The 18,190-nt window shown below is 53.5% G+C and overlaps 1 protein-coding gene across 1 annotated transcript in view; it reads right to left on the bottom strand.

Moving 5' to 3' along the window:
• The window catches only part of HMCN2 (hemicentin 2), a 20,825-nt gene that overhangs the window by 1,018 nt on the left and 1,617 nt on the right, over window positions 1-18,190 (bottom strand). Inside the window, exons 2-14 of the mRNA XM_008581685.1 lie at window positions 11,850-12,119; window positions 9,269-9,418; window positions 7,812-7,949; window positions 7,607-7,728; window positions 6,952-7,189; window positions 5,719-5,781; window positions 5,471-5,593; window positions 4,885-4,995; window positions 4,560-4,694; window positions 3,350-3,478; window positions 2,819-3,139; window positions 1,978-2,097; window positions 971-1,097 (exon numbers count right to left, since the gene is read on the bottom strand). Of these exons, the coding sequence (XP_008579907.1) occupies window positions 971-1,097; window positions 1,978-2,097; window positions 2,819-3,139; window positions 3,350-3,478; window positions 4,560-4,694; window positions 4,885-4,995; window positions 5,471-5,593; window positions 5,719-5,781; window positions 6,952-7,189; window positions 7,607-7,728; window positions 7,812-7,949; window positions 9,269-9,418; window positions 11,850-12,119 (2,047 nt within the window). The remainder of the gene's footprint in view (window positions 1-970; window positions 1,098-1,977; window positions 2,098-2,818; window positions 3,140-3,349; window positions 3,479-4,559; window positions 4,695-4,884; window positions 4,996-5,470; window positions 5,594-5,718; window positions 5,782-6,951; window positions 7,190-7,606; window positions 7,729-7,811; window positions 7,950-9,268; window positions 9,419-11,849; window positions 12,120-18,190) is intronic.

Genomic DNA, 18,190 nt, shown 5'->3' with positions numbered 1-18,190 from the left:
GACCGACGGACCGGCTGACCCCGGTTGCCCTCGGGGCGTGGCCCGGCCGCATCAACCCGACCTCCCCCCCCGCCCCCGCAGTGGTGCCCACGCGCCGCGCCCGCCCCCCCAGCCCCTGCAGTGGTGCCCACGCGCTGCGTCCGCGCCCCAGACGCAGCCTCTACAGCGCCACTGTTAGCCCATTTTAGTGATCCACAAACTGAGGCTCGAAGGAGCCAGAGACATGTCCGTTCCCATCGGAGCAGGTCCGCCCAGCGGGCTTTCCCAGTCCCTGCCCCAGGGCAGCCCAGCGATAAAACTTAGACCCTTCAGGTCCACTTGTAGGTGCCCGGGACTGAGTCAGCCGCTCTGGATTTGCAGCGCAGGGGTGGAGGTTGGGGCTCAAAAAAACGTGCTTAGTCTTGCCCAAGGCACCCACTTGCGTCCCCAGCCGAGAATTCCCGATTTGTAAGGTCCGGGGCAAGTCACCGGCCCCAGGAAACTTTCCCAACTGCACCAGCTCCTGACCCCAAGTTCTCATGTCCCTGTGTCTCTTTATGAGTGTCTGTAGCCACTGGGAGCAGCGCCGAGGAAAGATGCTTTGTGTTTGTGTGTCTGAGTCCTGGGGTTTTGTATGTGTCTCCGGGTAGCATTCCTGTGTCTGGGTTTTATGTGTGTTGGTGTGTTCCCCCATTCTCTCTCAGCTCTGGCCTCTCCCTGTCCCCGGTGCTCCATGCACGCCCACGGGCACCCATGCAGGGAACGACAGCCTCAAGGCACGCTCGTTCCCCCAAGTGGCTGCACAATGTGCTCTCGAGGGCACACAGCCCAGCCCACGAGTTCTGACAGGGCTGCTTCCGCTGGCCCTGGGAGGCCTTCCTGGGAAGCGGGTGGAGTGGGTTCCAGCCATACGGGAGCCAGAGTGGAGGCTGCCCAGCTCCTGGCAGATAGTGTGCCCCCGGCCCCACTCCCGAGCCAGCCCAGCCCTTACCCGGGGCTGGAGCCCTGCCGGTAGGTGGCGGGACAGGGCGTGTCCACACACTGGTAGCTGCCGCGGGTGTTGAAGCACATCTGGCTGGGCCCACACTCAATGCCATCCTCCTCGCACTCGTTGATGTCTGGGTAGAGCGGGTTGATGGGGGTGGGCGTGGAGGAGGTTGAGGGTAGGGAAGGGAGGGGGACATGCAAAGATGGAGTGAAGGAGTGGGTCCCAAGGCAGGAGCCAGAGGACGCGTGAAGCGGGGAGAATAAGAGGGAGAGAAACAGTCCTTTGGTGGACCAGCGAGGTGGACAGCCCCACTCCCCTTGTCCCCAGCCAGACTGACCCACGACAGTCCAGCCAGGAAGTCCCTAACACCTCCCCATCCCCCCAGGGGCTGGGACTTTCCAGGGCCAACTTCACTCTCCAACCCAGAGTGCCCATTGCCCATGGACAGAGTGCCCATCCTCGTCTCCCTCGGTGGAAGCCCCACTGAGCCCCTGATAGGGGGATGGAGGCAGGCCAGGCGGGCACAATTCCCATTTTACAGGGCGGGGGACACGGCATGACGCCTGGCTCCCACCTGTGTCAGGGAAAGTATAGCCCACTTGGGAGCTAAAGGACATGGCTACTACTAGCAGCAGCAGCTGTGCCAGCTCTGTGCCCACCCTCTACAGGTCTCATCCCAGCCATTTGAGAGGTGCACTGGGTTAGCCGCATTTCACCAGGAGGCTGAGGCTCAGAGAGGTGAGTGAATGGCCCAGGGACACACAGCGGAGCTGAGACTGGCCATGTAATCTCTCAACTTCTGTTTGGATCTTGGGCCCCAACCTGTTCTGGATCTTGGGGCAGGGGCTGGTCATGCGACCCCTCTGAGCTCCTCTCCCTGCTCCTACCTCACAGGACAGTTGTGAAAGGGCTGGAGAGAACGGAGTGGGTGAGATCCCCACACGCCCCCTCCCACGCTGCCCTGCCCTGGCCCCTCGGGCATGGGAGGCAGCCAACTCGGCCTGGCTCACCCTGGCAGTTCTTCCCGCTGGGGAGGAGGCGGTAGCCGGAGGGACATAGGCACTGGTAGCTGCCCTCAGTGTTGCGGCAGGCGTGCTGGCACAGGTTCCTTACCTGGCACTCGTCGAGGTCTGGCCCGAGCATGGGGGAGTTCATGGGGGTAGGGGATGGGGGCAGAGAGACATACTAAGTCATATATGACCAGGTGGCCACACACCTGCCTGCTGGGCTCTGGAACAGGCCAGGAAAGTCCCCTGTCTGAGGCAGCCCACTCCTCCCTGCCCCACTCCACCCATCCCTGCGTGGCACCTTCCCACTACAGACTCCTCTGCCCAGGCAGGAATGCTGGAGCGTCAGCCCTCACACAGGCCACCTCCCCTCCACCTGGTTCTGAAGTACAGTGCCAGCCTCCAGTCCAAAGGCTGTCCCCAACCCCCATGCCCTGGATTCGCCAGTCCCTCTTACATTCTCTTGTCTACCTGGAACATTCCTCCTTCACTCCTGAAAATCTCCCTCCCTGACTGCTTTACCTCTGAGCGCCAAGAGGAGTGCTTCTCAAAGCGGGTTCCTGGGGACATTTCTCCAGGAGGCCCTACCTCTGACAAAATGTTCTGAAGTCAAATGGTTTGAAAAAATACTCCATCCCCCTCTTGGAAGCCCCTTGCCCATTAGCACAGCCAGGGCTCTGAGATGCCTTATATCGAGGAAGTGCCCATCGGCCCGCACCACCCAACCACTTGCCTGAGAGTCCTGGGTTTCTGAACTTGGTGGGTGGTGCCCCCATGCCCAGCCTAGAAGCCCGAGGTGACATAGCAGGTGTATCCCCATGGGATGGTTGGGGCCTGGCCTTACCCGTGCAGATGCCGTTCTGCCTGATGAAGCCAGGGGGGCACCAGGCCCGGCCCATGCTGCTCAGGGTGCCAGGACGTGGCCGGAGGGAGACCCAGGCTTGGTAGGAGCCTCCAGGGATGGGGGCCCGGGGTCGCAGCCAGGACGCAAAGGGGCCTCGGTGGCTGACAGTAGTCTCATTTTGTCCACTCCGTTGCAGAGGGATGCAGGTCTTGCCGTCGTGGAGAAGGGTCTGGCCTGGCGGGCACAGGCAGCGGTAGCCGCCCTGGAGGTTGCGGCACTGGTGGGCGCAGGCCGCGGGCAGCTGCAGGCACTCGTTGATATCTGCAGGGGCGGAGCCGCAGGGTATACAGGTGGCTCGGGGCTCGCCACAGCCCGTGGCCACTCCATCTGGCTCCAGTCTTGCCGCTTGCGCACACCTCCCCAGAATCCAGCTGCCTCCAAGCCGCCCCTCCTGAACTCACCAGCACCACTGCCATAAACACCCACCACCTGTGAGCCAGGGCCCCAGGGCGGGGGTGGGTGTCCCCATACCTAGGCAGGGCAGGCCGGGGCCCTGTGTCTGGTACCCCCTGGGGCAGCCACAGCGGTGCCCGCCTGGGATGTTCTCACAGAGCTGGTTGTAGTGACACTCGTCCAAGTGCTCCTGGCATTCGTCCACATCTGGGCAGATGGGGTCATGGTCAGGGGCAGGGCCTACCCAGAGTCCTTCCCCCAGGGGACACACCATCCCCCTCCACAACTGGGCTTCACCCCCGTCCCCTTCTCCAACTTCGCACCACCTCTGCCAATGATACCAGGTTGGAGGTCAAGGTTCCGGGGCCAAAAGAAAGGAAAGGGCTTAAACGGTGGGCTTTGGAGGCAGAGAGGCCTGGGCTCCAATGGGGCTCTGCCATATTCTAGTCCTTGGGCAAGTAACTCTCCCTCTTTGAGCCTCGGTTTCCTCATCTGTAAAGAGGGGTAAGAACAGGACCTCCTCATGGGGTTGAGGTGTGGAAAAAATCGGATCATGCAAGAGAAGGGTTTAGGAGCCTGGTATGCAGAAAGAGCTAGAACAAGTGGTGAGAAGGAAGGAAGGGAGGGTGGCAGGAGGCTGCAGCAGCAGGTGCAAGAGCCCTGTCAGTAAAGAGGGCGCTGTGAGGCCTGAGGCCCACCCAGGTGGGATGGCTGCATGCTCTGAGTTCAAGCTCCAACACGCCTTCCCCGCCATGGGATGGCCTCTCCTGGAGCAGCCAGGTGGGCCCATGGTCATGAAACCATAGCCTGCTAGAGTGAGAGGGACCCTGGAGGTCACCCCAGCAGGGACGGCACCTAGGTTTTCATGCAAAGGCAAATCGCCATTGACCCCTAGCGGCTGCTGGGGGAGCTGTGTTGAGAAGGATTCAGAGGCTGTCTAGGCTGGGCCGTGGTCCACGAGGGGGACTGAGGAAGTGGCAGCAGAGGTAGCTTATGCTGGCCATCCCTGACCCGGGTCCCCTTCATTGAACAGATGAGAAACCTGAGGCTCAGAAAGGAAAGGACACTTGTCAGAGGATACTCAAGGTGCCAGGAGCCAGGCTGGACTCACTGCTCCGGAGCCCCAGCTCAGGCTTTGTCCCTGGCCTCACTGTGCTCTTTCTGCTGAGATAGTTCTGGTCTCTCTGAAAGCCCAGCGTCCTGGGGACACACAGCCCCCCATCAGCTGGATCCTGGCAACCCCTGAGCTCTTAGAGTACAGACAGGCCCCACACCGTGCCTCCATCACCTTCACAGCCGGCCCCATCAGCAGCCGCCCGGAAGCCGGGCCCACAGTCAGGCAGGCAGTGGTAGGACCCGAGCAGGTTCACGCAGCGCTGTCCCTCTCGGCAAGGGTGGGCGTCCCACGCACACTCATCCACATCTGGGGGCAGACCGGGCCAGACGGCTACATGAACACATGTCCTCCCAGGACATCCTTGCCACCCTGCCTGGCCCAGCCTACCCACACAGGCTTCATCACCAGGCTCAGGACCCTCTGGTTTGAAGGTCCCCACCCCACCTGCTAGCTCTTTCCATCATCCTGACCCCACCCCCCCAAAAGCAGAGCCCACCCCAAGGGACCCGAGGGCCTCGGCCTGACGCTTCCGATACAAGGCTGCAGACAATGCCCCCTTGGGCACACAGCTCAGAGCCCAGTGGAGGCTTGGCAGTGCTGGGCCCTGCTGGTGGGAGCAAAGGGGTGCAGATAGGGGTCAGCATCAGGACAGTCTCCCAGGGTCAGGCTTGTCATCCAGCAACTTTGCTGGGGGGACAAGTAGAGCAAGTGGCAAATGGGCGTCAGCTCTCTGGCCAAACCCACGTGACTGGAAAAGATGCTGCGTGTTGGGAAAGCTCCCAAGGCTAGGTCCAGGCTCAGCGGGGATGAAGGCCATGAACACATGGTGATCACACCATGGTGACCACCCCATCTGCGGGGACCCCCATTACCCCCTGATACCTGAGCCACCTTCTGCAGCCCTCCTAGCAGGAAGGGACCTGGTGGGGACACGGCACTGGAACCCCCAGGCTGGCATCCAGTGCCCTCAGGAATGGGCCATCCCTGGAGGTGTGTGCACCTGGCCAGGGTCCTGGCCCCAGGGACCCTGCTGTATGCCTGGGCCAGGTCCGGGAGTGCCTCTCCATCTAGGGGCCACTCACCTCTGCAGTTCCTGTCGTCCCAGGCCAGGGTAAAGCCAGCCGGGCAGGAGCAGGCAAAGCGGCCGGGCATGTTGTGGCAAGAGTGGGAGCAGGGGCTGGGGCCACCCGAGCACTCGTCCCTGTCTGGGGCAGGAAGAGACCTGCTGGTCTGTGCTCACAGGCCCCTCTGGCCAGCGGCTGGCATAGATCATCGTCCCGGGCTGAGAGGCCTCCCAAGTCGCAGGCCAGGGTTGGGGGAGGGCGCTCACCCACACAGAATGCTCCCTGGGTGTCCAGCTCGAAACCCTCGGGGCAGCCGACTTCATTCTCTTCTGCAAGGCAAAGACGACAGGACCTAAGGACACGAGGTCTCCCGTGCCCAAGGCTGCCTGGCTATAGCCTGGGCTCATAGTTCCCTCAGGTCGACTTGGCCAAGCAGTGACCCCCAGCGGAATGTCAGCCCCTGTCCTGAGCCAGGCTGGTGCCAGCAAGTCAGCGAGCTTGTTGGCTGCTCAGGCTTGTCAGAGGTGATGATCGTGGGACATACCCAGTCATGTCAATGTGCCCTGAGGTGCTCCCGGTGAGACTGGGCAATACGTTAGGTGCACACAGGAGAAACCGTTAATGAAAAGTAGAAAGCAGGAGGTCCCCGCGTGCAAAACTCGTGAGAACCCAGCAGCTATGCACAGAGGGCATGCAGAGGGGTGCATGACAGCAGCTGACAGGCAGCAGGAACAAAGGCAGGTGGGGCTAACTGGGTTTGGAGACGGGAAGGAGACCAGATGGTCTAAATGATCATAAGGACAAAGTGGTCACTAGGTGCCAGGCCAGGGTAGTGACCAGGCTAGGGTTTCAGAGACAGAAGCTCTACTGCTGACCCTGCAGCCCATTGTGCATGTGGGAACATCAAGGTGCCAAGAGGGCCAGGGCATTGTCCCCAAAGTCCTACAGCTGGAAAGTGGTGCCATTGGGATTTGAACCTGGGTTTGCCTGATCTCAAAGCTGTGCTCTTACCACTGTCTCTTGTTCAATGTTAAAGACATTTTGGGACCTCAAATAATGATAACATATGTCTCTTTAGCATCTATTGGTTGAGAACATAAGGCATATTCATGTGGGTCTCCAGGGGTTTCAACAGGCTCCTGGGTGGAGCCTCTGGTGCAAGCACCCTTGGGAGCAGAGGGTGGGATGTGGCTCAGCTCTTGAACATCAGCCTGGAAAGGGGGGTGGGCCCTTCACCTTGGGGCCGGGGGGAAAGGCTCTGTAGGTTTGAACAGGAGTGACTTGAGCGCTGTGTCCCTGTTGGGGGTATGAGTGGATGGATGGGAGCAGGGGCAGGTTGGAGGTGGGCAGACCAGGAGGTGAGCTGTCTCAGTCCCTCGGTCCCTGGCCCGTGGTCAGTGGATGTGGGGTGGGGGTGGCACTCAGCCAGAAGCATTTGGGCCCCTGGCAGTTTTTGGCTGGGGCAGTGGGTGGTGGAGACCAAGGACGAAGGGCCTCACCAGCTTGCAGGGCTGTGGTGAGCTGGAAGCGCAGGGCCTCGGCCTTGGGGTTGAAGGCTGTGCTGATGCCCGAGGCCCGCAGGTGCTGTACCAGCTGGGGCTGGGGGCCCCGGGCCGCGTCGTACTGGATGCTGTGGTTGCAGCGCAGGAATGTGGGCTGGTTGCCTTGCAGGAAGCGCTGCGTGGAGCCCACGAACAGCTGGCCAGGGCCTGTCTGCACATACTGCTCCTGGAAGTCCTGGAGGAGGAGGAAGAGAATGCCTGGGATTTCAGCTGCAAAGCAGCCTGGGACCCTCAGTCCCCTACTCAGGGGGCTGGGCGATGCTGCCGGAGAAGACCTGGGTGAGCCTCTCAGCTCCTTCGCCAACCCGCTGGGCAGCCTTGGGCAGCTCACTTCCCTTCTGTGTTCCTGTTTATGGAATAGGGAGGATACTCTGTCCCAGAGAGTCTGGGCTCAAAGCTTCCTCCCACTGCACTCTCAGTCAAGCCCTGTGACAACCCACTAGTTCTACCCCAAGTTCAAAACCAGGTCATGACCTAGTCCCTGCTGGGGTGTCAGGAAGGAAAGTGCACCCAGCTGCTGAGGGACAGTTGGGGGCAGGATACCCCATTTTCTCTCCCACCCTGTCTGCACACCCCAAGGCTTGACCCCCACCTGCACTTGAAGATCTGCGTCAGCCAGGCTCTCAGGGACAATGCCATTGATCACCATGTCGAGGAGCAGGAGTCCATCAGGATCCAGGCCCCGAGCCACCTGGGTCATTCTGAGCAGCTCCCCTGCAATCCCCACCCAGCCCAGAGTCACCACAGGGCTCAGGCCTCAGCCCTTCCCAGCTCACCTTGGGGAACACCCTGCTCACCTGTAGCAAACTCCACGTGCGACTCTTGCCGGAATCTGCCACCCGTCAGGGAATGGCCGTTCAGGGCCTCCCCATTCTCTCCAGCCAGGGCCCAGTAGATGGGGGCAATGGTGACCACAAGCACCCGCATCAGAGGCCCTGGGCGAGGCGGGACAAGGACAGGTTAGGGCTGGATCCTTGGGGCAGCCACTCTCCTGCTCAAGGCCCCTCTGTGGCTCAAGGCCCACTGCCCCCAGGAGAGCTCAGCTCCTTCCCTCTAGGCTCAGCCTTGTGACTACCTGCACCCGTTATTTAACCAGAGCCTGGGAAATGGTGAAGGCAAATATCTATTTCATGGAGTAGTTGTGAAAATTAAGAAAATAAATTTACTTAAATAAATGCATGTAACTTGTTGGTATTTAACTAATTTCAACAAATACAGATTGAGGGCTCCTGATCTGGAGCCTGGGACTCCACAGACTGTCATTGCATATTTGCCAGCCTGAGTTGAAAATCCACCACATTTTCAACTTTGCAGATACCTTTCGGTAGAGCTCAGGGGAGGAAGAATTTTTCAAACCCATGCAGAAAAACAGCCAAAAATTGCCTTGAAAGGGGCCATCAGACCTTCATGTGATGCCCGGCCCTCCTCTTGGGGTCATGGGGGGCCATGGACTGGGCAGGGGGAACACTGCCCCCTCCCTGCATACCCGGGATCAGGGACCGTGGCAGCTCTGTGTTGTTAACAAGAGCCAGCCAGGCCTGTGTGTGTGGGCGGAACTCTCTCAGTTTCTGAGCCTCTGTTTTGCACTGTTCACACAGGACTGTGGCCAAGGATGGCTTCAGAGGAGCTCCTTTTAGTAAAGTCCTAGTCAGCACTGCCCCTTCCCTGCTGTGGACCCCCATGGGGCCATGGGTCTCCTGGGAAGAGCTAAACAGCAAGGTCCATTATGACAGGGTCTGCAAGTCTCCAGAGCATTCCATCTGCTCAGGACACACTGTGTTATAAATCTGCGTGCAGGTGGACACCCCTTGGGTTCCTAGCTAATTTGGCTTTCCACGTTTCACCCTTTCTGTAGCCTCTAGCCCGCATCGCTCAGTCATTACTGGATATCCTTTGCTTTTCTATCAGCCTTGGCCTTAAAAGTGGGGAAAGAACCTCACAGAGCAATCAGTAGCTTCATAAGCCATTATCTGAGCTCCTGCATCCACATAACTCTGATCACCCACACTCTTTCTGGTCTGATTTTAAATGCAGTTATTTTGTTTTGTGGCAGCGTTGCACGTGGAGAGGAAGTCGCGTGCACCTAAGTCCACGTTGGCTTGGGCTTGGTAATTAGAGGTACTCAGATACCCTCTGCTTATCAAGCCCCCGAGGCACAGATTTTGTCTCCTTCTGGGTCTAGCACGTGTCGGAGAGTTCCTGGGAGTTGGGGACAATGGGCTCAGATGCAGGTGACTCTCTGGTCCCCACTTACCCACGTTTGCTGGGACATGGCTGATGCTGCTCCGGATGCTGGTGACCCCAGAACGCACCTCCTGTTGCACGCTGGTGTTGAGAGTGGCCACGCCAAATTCCTGGCCATTGATCACCCCCATCAGACTGCCCTGGCTTCCCCGGGGCTCTCCTGTGAGGAAGGAAAAGAACAATAGCGACGTTCACTTCCCATCCCTGTGCCCACAGTACAGCAAGTACTGCTCTCTCGTTCCCATTTCACAAGGAGTAAACTGAGGCTCAGAGAGGTGAAGTGACGTGCCCAGGGACACCTGACTAATGGCTGACAGACTCCACTCCCAGGGGATTCTGGCTCCAAAAGAGGAGGGAGGCTCTTGGGAGAAGCCCTGAGCTGTGGGAGCTGCTGGCTTCTAATTCTGGCTCTGCCCCCACCTTCCTTAAAACCTGGGCAGAGCAGGCCCCTGAAACCACACCTGAGTCGGCTTATCTGTGAAATGTGCAGGTGGGACCACAGACACACAGAAGACCCCTTGGTTTCTAAAACACCAGGAGCCCATGATGGCAGAGGCTGGTATATGGGGTGGGGGCAGGGCACCAAGCCAGGAATGGAGTGCCATCACCTGAACGTCCCCCATTCCATCAGTGGCCCTGGCTCTAGATGCTCTGCAGCTGGCCTGGCTGGGGTGGGTTGATTCTCGCCAGGCAGTCTGCGGGCAGAAGCTGTTTAGCACTAATCAGATGGATGGCACAGGCACCGGGGGGTGCTTCCTCTGACTAATGGGCCAGCTGTCTCATCTGGGCAGATGGCTGTCCAGGGCGCAAGAGACAGAAGTTGGCCTGCCTCTCATGCACCAGCTCTCAGAGGAAATTAACAACAAATTGCCCATCATCTGTCAAAAAATAACATAAAGCACTCAACTGCCAGGATCCTAAATGGGTAATCAGAGGGCTAGTTAATTTTGGGTTCTAGGAAGCAATACCACTTCCTGCAGCCAGTAGCTGGGGTTTGATGAGATTTGATGCCCATCTGGGATCTTTCTCATCAATATCCGCTGCTCTGGGGGTTATGGGAGGAACAGGAGAAGGGGCATGAACCTAGCCCTGGCCTTTTAATAAGGGGATGAGGAAGCAGTTGGGAGCTGCAGATAAGACGGCAGGAGCACGACCAGGCAGCTTTAGGAGGGACAGGAAATGAGCCCACGCATGGCGGGCCACTGTCAACTTTCTCAGACCTGGGGAGACTCAGCACCTCTTGTCCTTTCAGGCTGACAGGGACGGAGGAGTGAAGCAGGCAGGAGGGAAGACACGTGTATAGTCAGGGCCTCAACAGCTCTGAAGTCCCTTTACCTAGCAATGCCCCTGGAAGGAATTTATCCTATAGAAAGATTCAGGCCATCACACAGATGCCACCACTGTGTGGTTTTTGGAGGGGAAACTGGGAAAAAAAAAAAAAAACTTCGCTGCTTATTTAACAAAGCCAATGAAAATTAAGATTAAAAAGCATTCCCAAGGGATGCTCTGAAGCGAATAAAGAAGATGTGGGTGGACCTAGGTTTATTATCATGGGATGTCGTCCAAGATAAGAGTAGGGAAAAATGGGAGGTTATAAAGATGACCTGTGAATCTGACCTCATTTGTAAAAAGAAGAAACCCCAAATAATTGGCTAAGCTATTTCTGGTCATTGCACGATGGGAGATAATTACTTCTTTCTTCACAGATTTTGATATTATTTGGCTGTTCTACGATTAGCATATATGAAGGAAAAAGACTTGTTTCCATTAAAAAAATAAGGAGGCTGTATGGGCTGAACTGTGTCCTCCTCCCAAATTTGCATGTTGAAGTCCTAACCCCCAGGACTTCAGAATGTCACCTTATTTGAAGATGGGGTCTTTACAGAGGAAACCAAGTTAAGATGAGTTCGTTAGGGTGGACCCTAATCCGGTGTGCCTGGTGTCCTTATGAAAAGGGGAAGTTTAGAGCTAGACATGAGCTCAGAGAGAGCACCGTGTGAACATGAGGGCAGAGACCCGGGCAGTGCTTCTGCAAGCCGAGGAACAGCAAATATCGCCAGCATAATTCCTTGATTTTAAAGTTTGGTCTGACCCAAGGGAGAAGGAAGCTGACTGAGGAATCCTGAGATGGCAGAGGATAGGAACCCCAGCAAGCAGTGTCCTTTCTGACCAGCCGCCATGGCCAGGCAGCGCGTGAAGCTTGGAACAAACACCACTTCACAGACGTCACAGCAGCCCCCAGCAGCACCGCGGATGCTCTTGTTCTGTGCTGCCTACTTCACAGGGCTGTGGAGTGTCCAAACAGACGACACATGTCTGTGCCAGCTAAGCTGGAACAGCCAAGGTTCCCCACCCAAGATGAACGGCAAACACTTAGCACCTCTGAGGCTCAGTTTCCCCAGCTGTAAAGGGGCAGGGCAGATAAGATGACCCATAAGGCCCACCCAATTGGTTCGCTCTGAGTTTGTGACTAAGCAAAGAAAAGGGTTGGGGACCTGGCAGGGCAGTGGATCCCCACAAGCAATACATAAATCCCCATTGCGCAGGATCCTGCCTCTGCCCATGAAGGTCGGGGCAGGGACACCTCGTACCTCTCACGGTCAGGAACGCCCGTGCTGTGGAGGAGCCCAGGAGGTTGTGAGCGACGCACTCATAGGTGCCTGTGTCCTCAGCCTCCACGCGCTGCAGCCACAGGCTCCCGTCCAGCTGGGTCTGGAGCCTCCCACTGGCCTGCAAAGGTCGGCCCGCCCTCAGCCACTCCAGGGTGGGCGCTGGCTCTCCGGTGGCCTGGCACTGCAGGGCCACATCGTCCCCAGATCTCACTGTCATGTCCTGGGGCTCCACCTGGAACACCGGGGCACCTGTGGAGGCCCGGGGCTACTTTTAGGAACACTTTATTATTTTTGTATATTTGAGTGGTACATATTCATTTAGACACATTAGAAAATACAGAGAGGCAGAAAGAAGAAAATAAGAATCACGTATGATCCTAGCACCCGGTTACAATTGCTGCATGTTTCCTTCTAGACATTGTTTCCTTATGAAAATACAATCACATTGCACATACCTGCTTTTTTTACTCCACAATAGATCATAACTACCTTTCGATGCCATTAAATATTCATTTTTATTAGTTATGTAGTATTTCATTGCTCAGATCTATTGTGATTTGCTAAATCAAGACTCTAATATGAGTCATTTAGGTTGTTTCCAATGAAGAGGTGCCACTGGCGAGAACTGCCTCTTCCTGATGTTCAGTGAAATGGGCAGACCTGTGCTCTGTCACTTGTTGTGAGTGACTCTCACCAAGTCACTTCCTGACCTTCAGTTTTATCTCTGAAAGATGGGTGATAATTCCGCTTTCCACTACAGACCCTCCAGAATGGCTAAAATGGAAAAGATGGACATGCCCAGTACTGCTGAGGATCTAGAACAACCAGGAAGCTCCTACACTGTGGGTGGAACCAGTGTGTTTGCCAGTCTATGAGCTTCCTGCGGCTGCTGGAAACAAATTGCCACAAACGTGGTGACTTAACAGTAGAAAAGTATGCTTTCACGGCTGTGCAAGCGAGAAATCCAAAATCAGTTTGACTGGGCTAAAATCAAGGCTCCTCGGGAGGCTCCAGGGGGGAATCCATTCCTTGCATCTTCTAGCTTCTGGCAGCTGCCAGTAGACCTTGGCTTGAGTCTGCATCACTCTGTCCTCTGCCTCCATCTTCACTTTGCCCTATCCTGTGTGTGTGTTCACGCACACGCATGTGTGTGTGTGTCTAATCTCCTCTGCCTCTGTTTCATGAGAACACAGGCTCTGGGGATTGGATGTGGCCATGACTTTGGGAGCCATTTATCAGCCCACCACAGCCAGTGACTCCTAAGGCTAAACACGTGTGTACTACACGACCTACCAGTTCCATTCCTGGACCGGTGCCCTATCACAAATGCATATGCACGTTCACCAAGAGACACACATAAGACTGTTGGGGCAGCACTGACTGTAATTGCCCCAAACTGGAAACTAACCTACAGTGGAATAAATAAATAGGGGTGTATCCACATAGTGGAAAACCAGACAGCAATGAGAAAGAATCAACTAATTCCATAGAAACAATATGGACGAATGTCAAAAAATGTTGTGCAAAAGAAGTCTGACACACGAGCACGTTTAAATAAAGATCAGAAACAAAAAACCAAAAAATGAGCAAGACTTCCAGCTACACTGAGTGAAGAGGTCAGCAAGCCTGCCCCCCAAAACAAGTATAAAACTTGACAAAATTGTCAGAAACAACTATTTCAGGGCTCTAGAAATCAACCAATGGCAAATAACAAATTGAGAGTGATTTATCCATAAAAAGTCTCTGGAATTTTGGACAAGGACAGTGGAAGTCCGTGGCTGTCCTGCTTGGGACTGGGGACTGTGCCCCACCTTGGTCATCACGGCAGGTTTATTAGGGCAGGGCTGGCTGTGAGAACCAGCAGCTTTTGCCAATGCAGGAGGCTGACTTGATTTGCAGTAGGGGGTGAAAATATATTCTGAGAAGTATTGTCAGGAAAAGTCACAACGCTGGTAGAAATGAGCGGGAAAATGGCACCTCTGCTAGCCTGAGGTTGTGGCCCTGGCTGGGGAGGCCAGTGGACTAGGCAGAAATGAGCCAAGGAGAACCTGGCAGCCACACATAGCAGGCTCGGTTCTCCACACGCCCCTGGCCGGTGTGGAAAGTGGCACCCGTGCAGGGAGGTCTGAGAGGGCTGAGGGACAGTCACACGGAGACAGACTGGAACATCGCCTGAACTCGAAGGACTCCACAACCTCACTGTGCTGAGATTTTCTATCTTTCCCATTGCCCACTGAAGCATTTTTATGATGGCTCCTTTCAAACCCTTGTCAGGTTATGCCAACGTCTGTGTCATCTCAGTTGGTATCTCCTGGTGGTCTTTTCTCATAGAGATTTTCTCATGTCCTTGGCATGATGAGAGACNAGACACACATAAGACTGTTGGGGCAGCACTGACTGTAATTGCCCCAAACTGGAAACTAACCCACAGTGGAATAAATAAATAGGGGTGTATCCACATAGTGGAAAACCAGACAGCAATGAGAAGGAATCAACTAATTCCATAGAAACAATATGGACGAATGTCAAAAAATGTTGTGCAAAAGAAGTCTGACACACGAGCACGTTTAAATAAAGATCAGAAACAAAAAACCAAAAAATGAGCAAGACTTCCAGCTACACTGAGTGAAGAGGTCAGCAAGCCTGCCCCCCAAAACAAGTATAAAACTTGACAAAATTGTCAGAAACAACTATTTCAGGGCTCTAGAAATCAACCAATGGCAAATAACAAATTGAGAGTGATTTATCCATAAAAAGTCTCTGGAATTTTGGACAAGGACAGTGGAAGTCCGTGGCTGTCCTGCTTGGGACTGGGGACTGTGCCCCACCTTGGTCATCACGGCAGGTTTATTAGGGCAGGGCTGGCTGTGAGAACCAGCAGCTTTTGCCAATGCAGGAGGCTGACTTGATTTGCAGTAGGGGGTGAAAATATATTCTGAGAAGTATTGTCAGGAAAAGTCACAACGCTGGTAGAAATGAGCGGGAAAATGGCACCTCTGCTAGCCCGAGGTTGTGGCCCTGGCTGGGGAGGCCAGTGGACTAGGCAGAAATGAGCCAAGGAGAACCTGGCAGCCACACATAGCAGGCTCGGTTCTCCACACGCCCCTGGCCGGTGTGGAAAGTGGCACCCGTGCAGGGAGGTCTGAGAGGGCTGAGGGACAGTCACACGGAGACAGACTGGAACATCGCCTGAACTCGAAGGACTCCACAACCTCACTGTGCTGAGATTTTCTATCTTTCCCATTGCCCACTGAAGCATTTTTATGATGGCTCCTTTCAAACCCTTGTCAGGTTATGCCAACGTCTGTGTCATCTCAGTTGGTATCTCCTGGTGGTCTTTTCTCATAGAGATTTTCCCCGTCCTTGGCATGATGAGAGAGTTTCTGTTGTGTATTGGACATGTTGAGTGTTGTAAGACTCTGGTTCTCATGTAAGTCCTCCATCCTTTCAAACCCTTGTCAGGTTATGCCAACGTCTGTGTCATCTCAGTTGGTATCTCCTGGTGGTCTTTTCTCATAGAGATTTTCTCATGTCCTTGGCATGATGAGAGACTTTCTGTTGTGTATTGGACATGTTGAGTGTTGTAAGACTCTGGTTCTCATGTAAGTCCTCCACTTTAGCAGACCTATTCTGACACTGCTAGGGGAAGAGGGGACGTCCAGGTTCCCTAGTCAGCCTCCACTCTCACCCCGGGACAGGGAGGGGCGCCGCATTATTGCTGGGCAGGGTGGGCGTTCAGGCTTCACACCAGGCCTCTGCTGATGCCACCTGGCTGGGAGAAGGGAGGACACCTCTTAGTCTCCTCCCTTGGCCTCTGTGGGTGAACGTGCTGGAAGTTCTGTCTCTTCCTTAGGCCTCATCTGACACCGTCCCCACCCCCGTGGGGGCACAGTGATGTCTCACTACAGCAGGGGAGGGGGGATGTGTAGCCCCCCATCGATATTTGTTGAGGGGCTGGGGTTGGAGCCACCATTTTTTTGTAGTGTTTGGCTGGAGTAGGGTGTTATTATCTAAACGTTTTCTTTCTTGCTAGGCTGTTCCTTTCCTAGTCCTTTAGCAAGAGAGACCAGGTTTTTGTTGGGGTCTTTTAAAAAAATTTTTGTCTGAACCCATTCGTGTTTCTAGGTTGCTGGGTTCTCCAGCACCCAGCCCAGGACATATGAGGCAACAAGAAAAGTCAGGGAATTCACCCCCAGGTTGTTCCTCAGACCCCTAGATCTGCAGCTGATTCGCCTTTCCTATCTTTCAGAGTCTTTTATATAAAGTCCAAGGTTTTTTGCTGTCCTTAGCAGGAGAAGTGGAGAAAAGTGCACCTGCACCATCTTTTCTGGAACCAGAAACCTGCCCCCATCCATGACAAAAACTCTCAACAAACCAAAGGAAACTTCCCCAACCTGACAGAGGGCATCTACAGAAAGCCCACAGCCAACATCACACTTAATGCTGATAATGAAGGTTCTCTGCCTAAAACTGGGAACACAGCAAGGATGTCCTCTCGCCGCTGCATCGTACCAGAGCTTCTAACCAATGCAATGGGGCAATACGGAGAAATTAAAGACATACAGATTGGGAAATTCTCTCTCTCTCTTTGTTTTTTTGGGTTTTTTTTGGCAGCTGGCCAGTATGGGGATCCAACCCTTGACCTTGGTGTCATCATCAGGACCACGCTCTAACCAGGTGAGCGAACCAGCCAGCCCTAAAGTATACGGATTGGAAAGGAAGAAGTCAAACTTTCTCTATTCATAGATGATGGAGAAAATCCTAAGGAATCCACCAAAAAATTACTAGAACCAAAAACTAATTTAGCAAGGTTGTAGGATTCAAGATCAAGATATAAAAATCAATTGTATTTCTATATATTTGCAATAAAAAAATAAAACTAAGAAAAACATTTCCATTCAGAACAGCATCCACAATAATAAAATACTTAGTAATCAATTTACTGAAATAAGTGTAAGACTCGTACACTGAAAACTGCAAAATACTACTGAGAGAAATTAAAGGTCCACATAAATGGTACTGGAACAACTGGATATCTATCTGTAAAAAAAGGGATTTAGACCCTTATCTTACACAAAAATTAAGTCAAAATGGACCACACATCTAAATGTAAGAACTAAAACTATAAAAATTATAGAAGAAAAGGTCATCTTAGGTTAGGCATAGATTTTTTTTTAGATATAACACCAAACACATGACCCCAAAAACACAAAATTGGTAAATGTGGACTTCATCAAATTTTAACACTTTTGCTCTTCAAAGGCACAATCAAGAAAATAAACCACAAACTAGGAGAAAATATTTGCAAATCACAAATCTGATAAAGGACTTGTATCCATACTATATAAAGAACCCTTATAGGACATTAATAAGACAAACAATTCAATTAAAATGGGCACAAAGTCTGAACAGACACTTAGCCAAAGAAGACAGCACATGAAAAGGCGCACACCGTCATTAGTTATTAGGGGAGTGCAGATGGAGTGAGATATGCCATCCCCACGAGGGTGGCTGCAATAAAAAAGACAGACATTATCAACTGTTGACAAGGACGTGGAGAAACCGAAACCCCACACACCACTGGAAGGCACGCAAAATAGCACAGCCCGTTTGGTGGTCTCCTAAAAAGCTAGACATGCATTTATGATGTCACTCAGCAATTACACCCCTAGGCCTCTCCCCGAGGGAACAGAGAACATATATCCACACAAGCACCTGTGCACAAATGTTCATAGCAACACTGTTCGTAGCAGCCAAACACTAGAAATAATCCAATGTCCAGTAACTAGCAAACAGATAAACAAAAGGTGGTTTATCCATACAATGGAATACCTTTTAGCAATAAAAAGAAATGAATCACTGATATATCATGCATGTCCCAAGAACACTGATACGTGAAGGGTGCAAGAACCAAACGATTATATGATTCCATTCGTATGAACTTTCCAGAAAAGGTGTATCTATAGAGATAGAAAGCAGATCAGTGATTGCCTGGGTGGGGCTGGGGACGGGAGCAGGGAGCAGGGATTGACCACGAAGGGGCAGAGGGAATTTTTTGGAGTGACAGAAATCTTCTAAAAATGGGTGTGGTGAAGGTTGTACAACTCTATAGATTTACTGAGAATCACTAAACTGTATACTTATAAGGAGTAAATTTTTTCACTTTAAAAAAATTGTCATAAAAAATACATAAGATTTACCACCTTAACCATTTTTAAATGTGCAATTCAGTAGTGTTAAGTATATTATGCACTGTCGTGCAACCAATCTCCAGAACGTTTTCATCTTGCAAAACTGAGATACTCTGTGTGCATTAAACA

The sequence above is a fragment of the Galeopterus variegatus genome, unplaced genomic scaffold (assembly GCF_000696425.1).
Source record: "Galeopterus variegatus unplaced genomic scaffold, G_variegatus-3.0.2 Scaffold2432, whole genome shotgun sequence".
Classification (NCBI taxonomy): Eukaryota; Metazoa; Chordata; class Mammalia; order Dermoptera; family Cynocephalidae; genus Galeopterus; species Galeopterus variegatus.
Note: the sequence above shows the minus strand (reverse complement) of the source record. Positions and strands in the feature narration are given on the sequence as shown.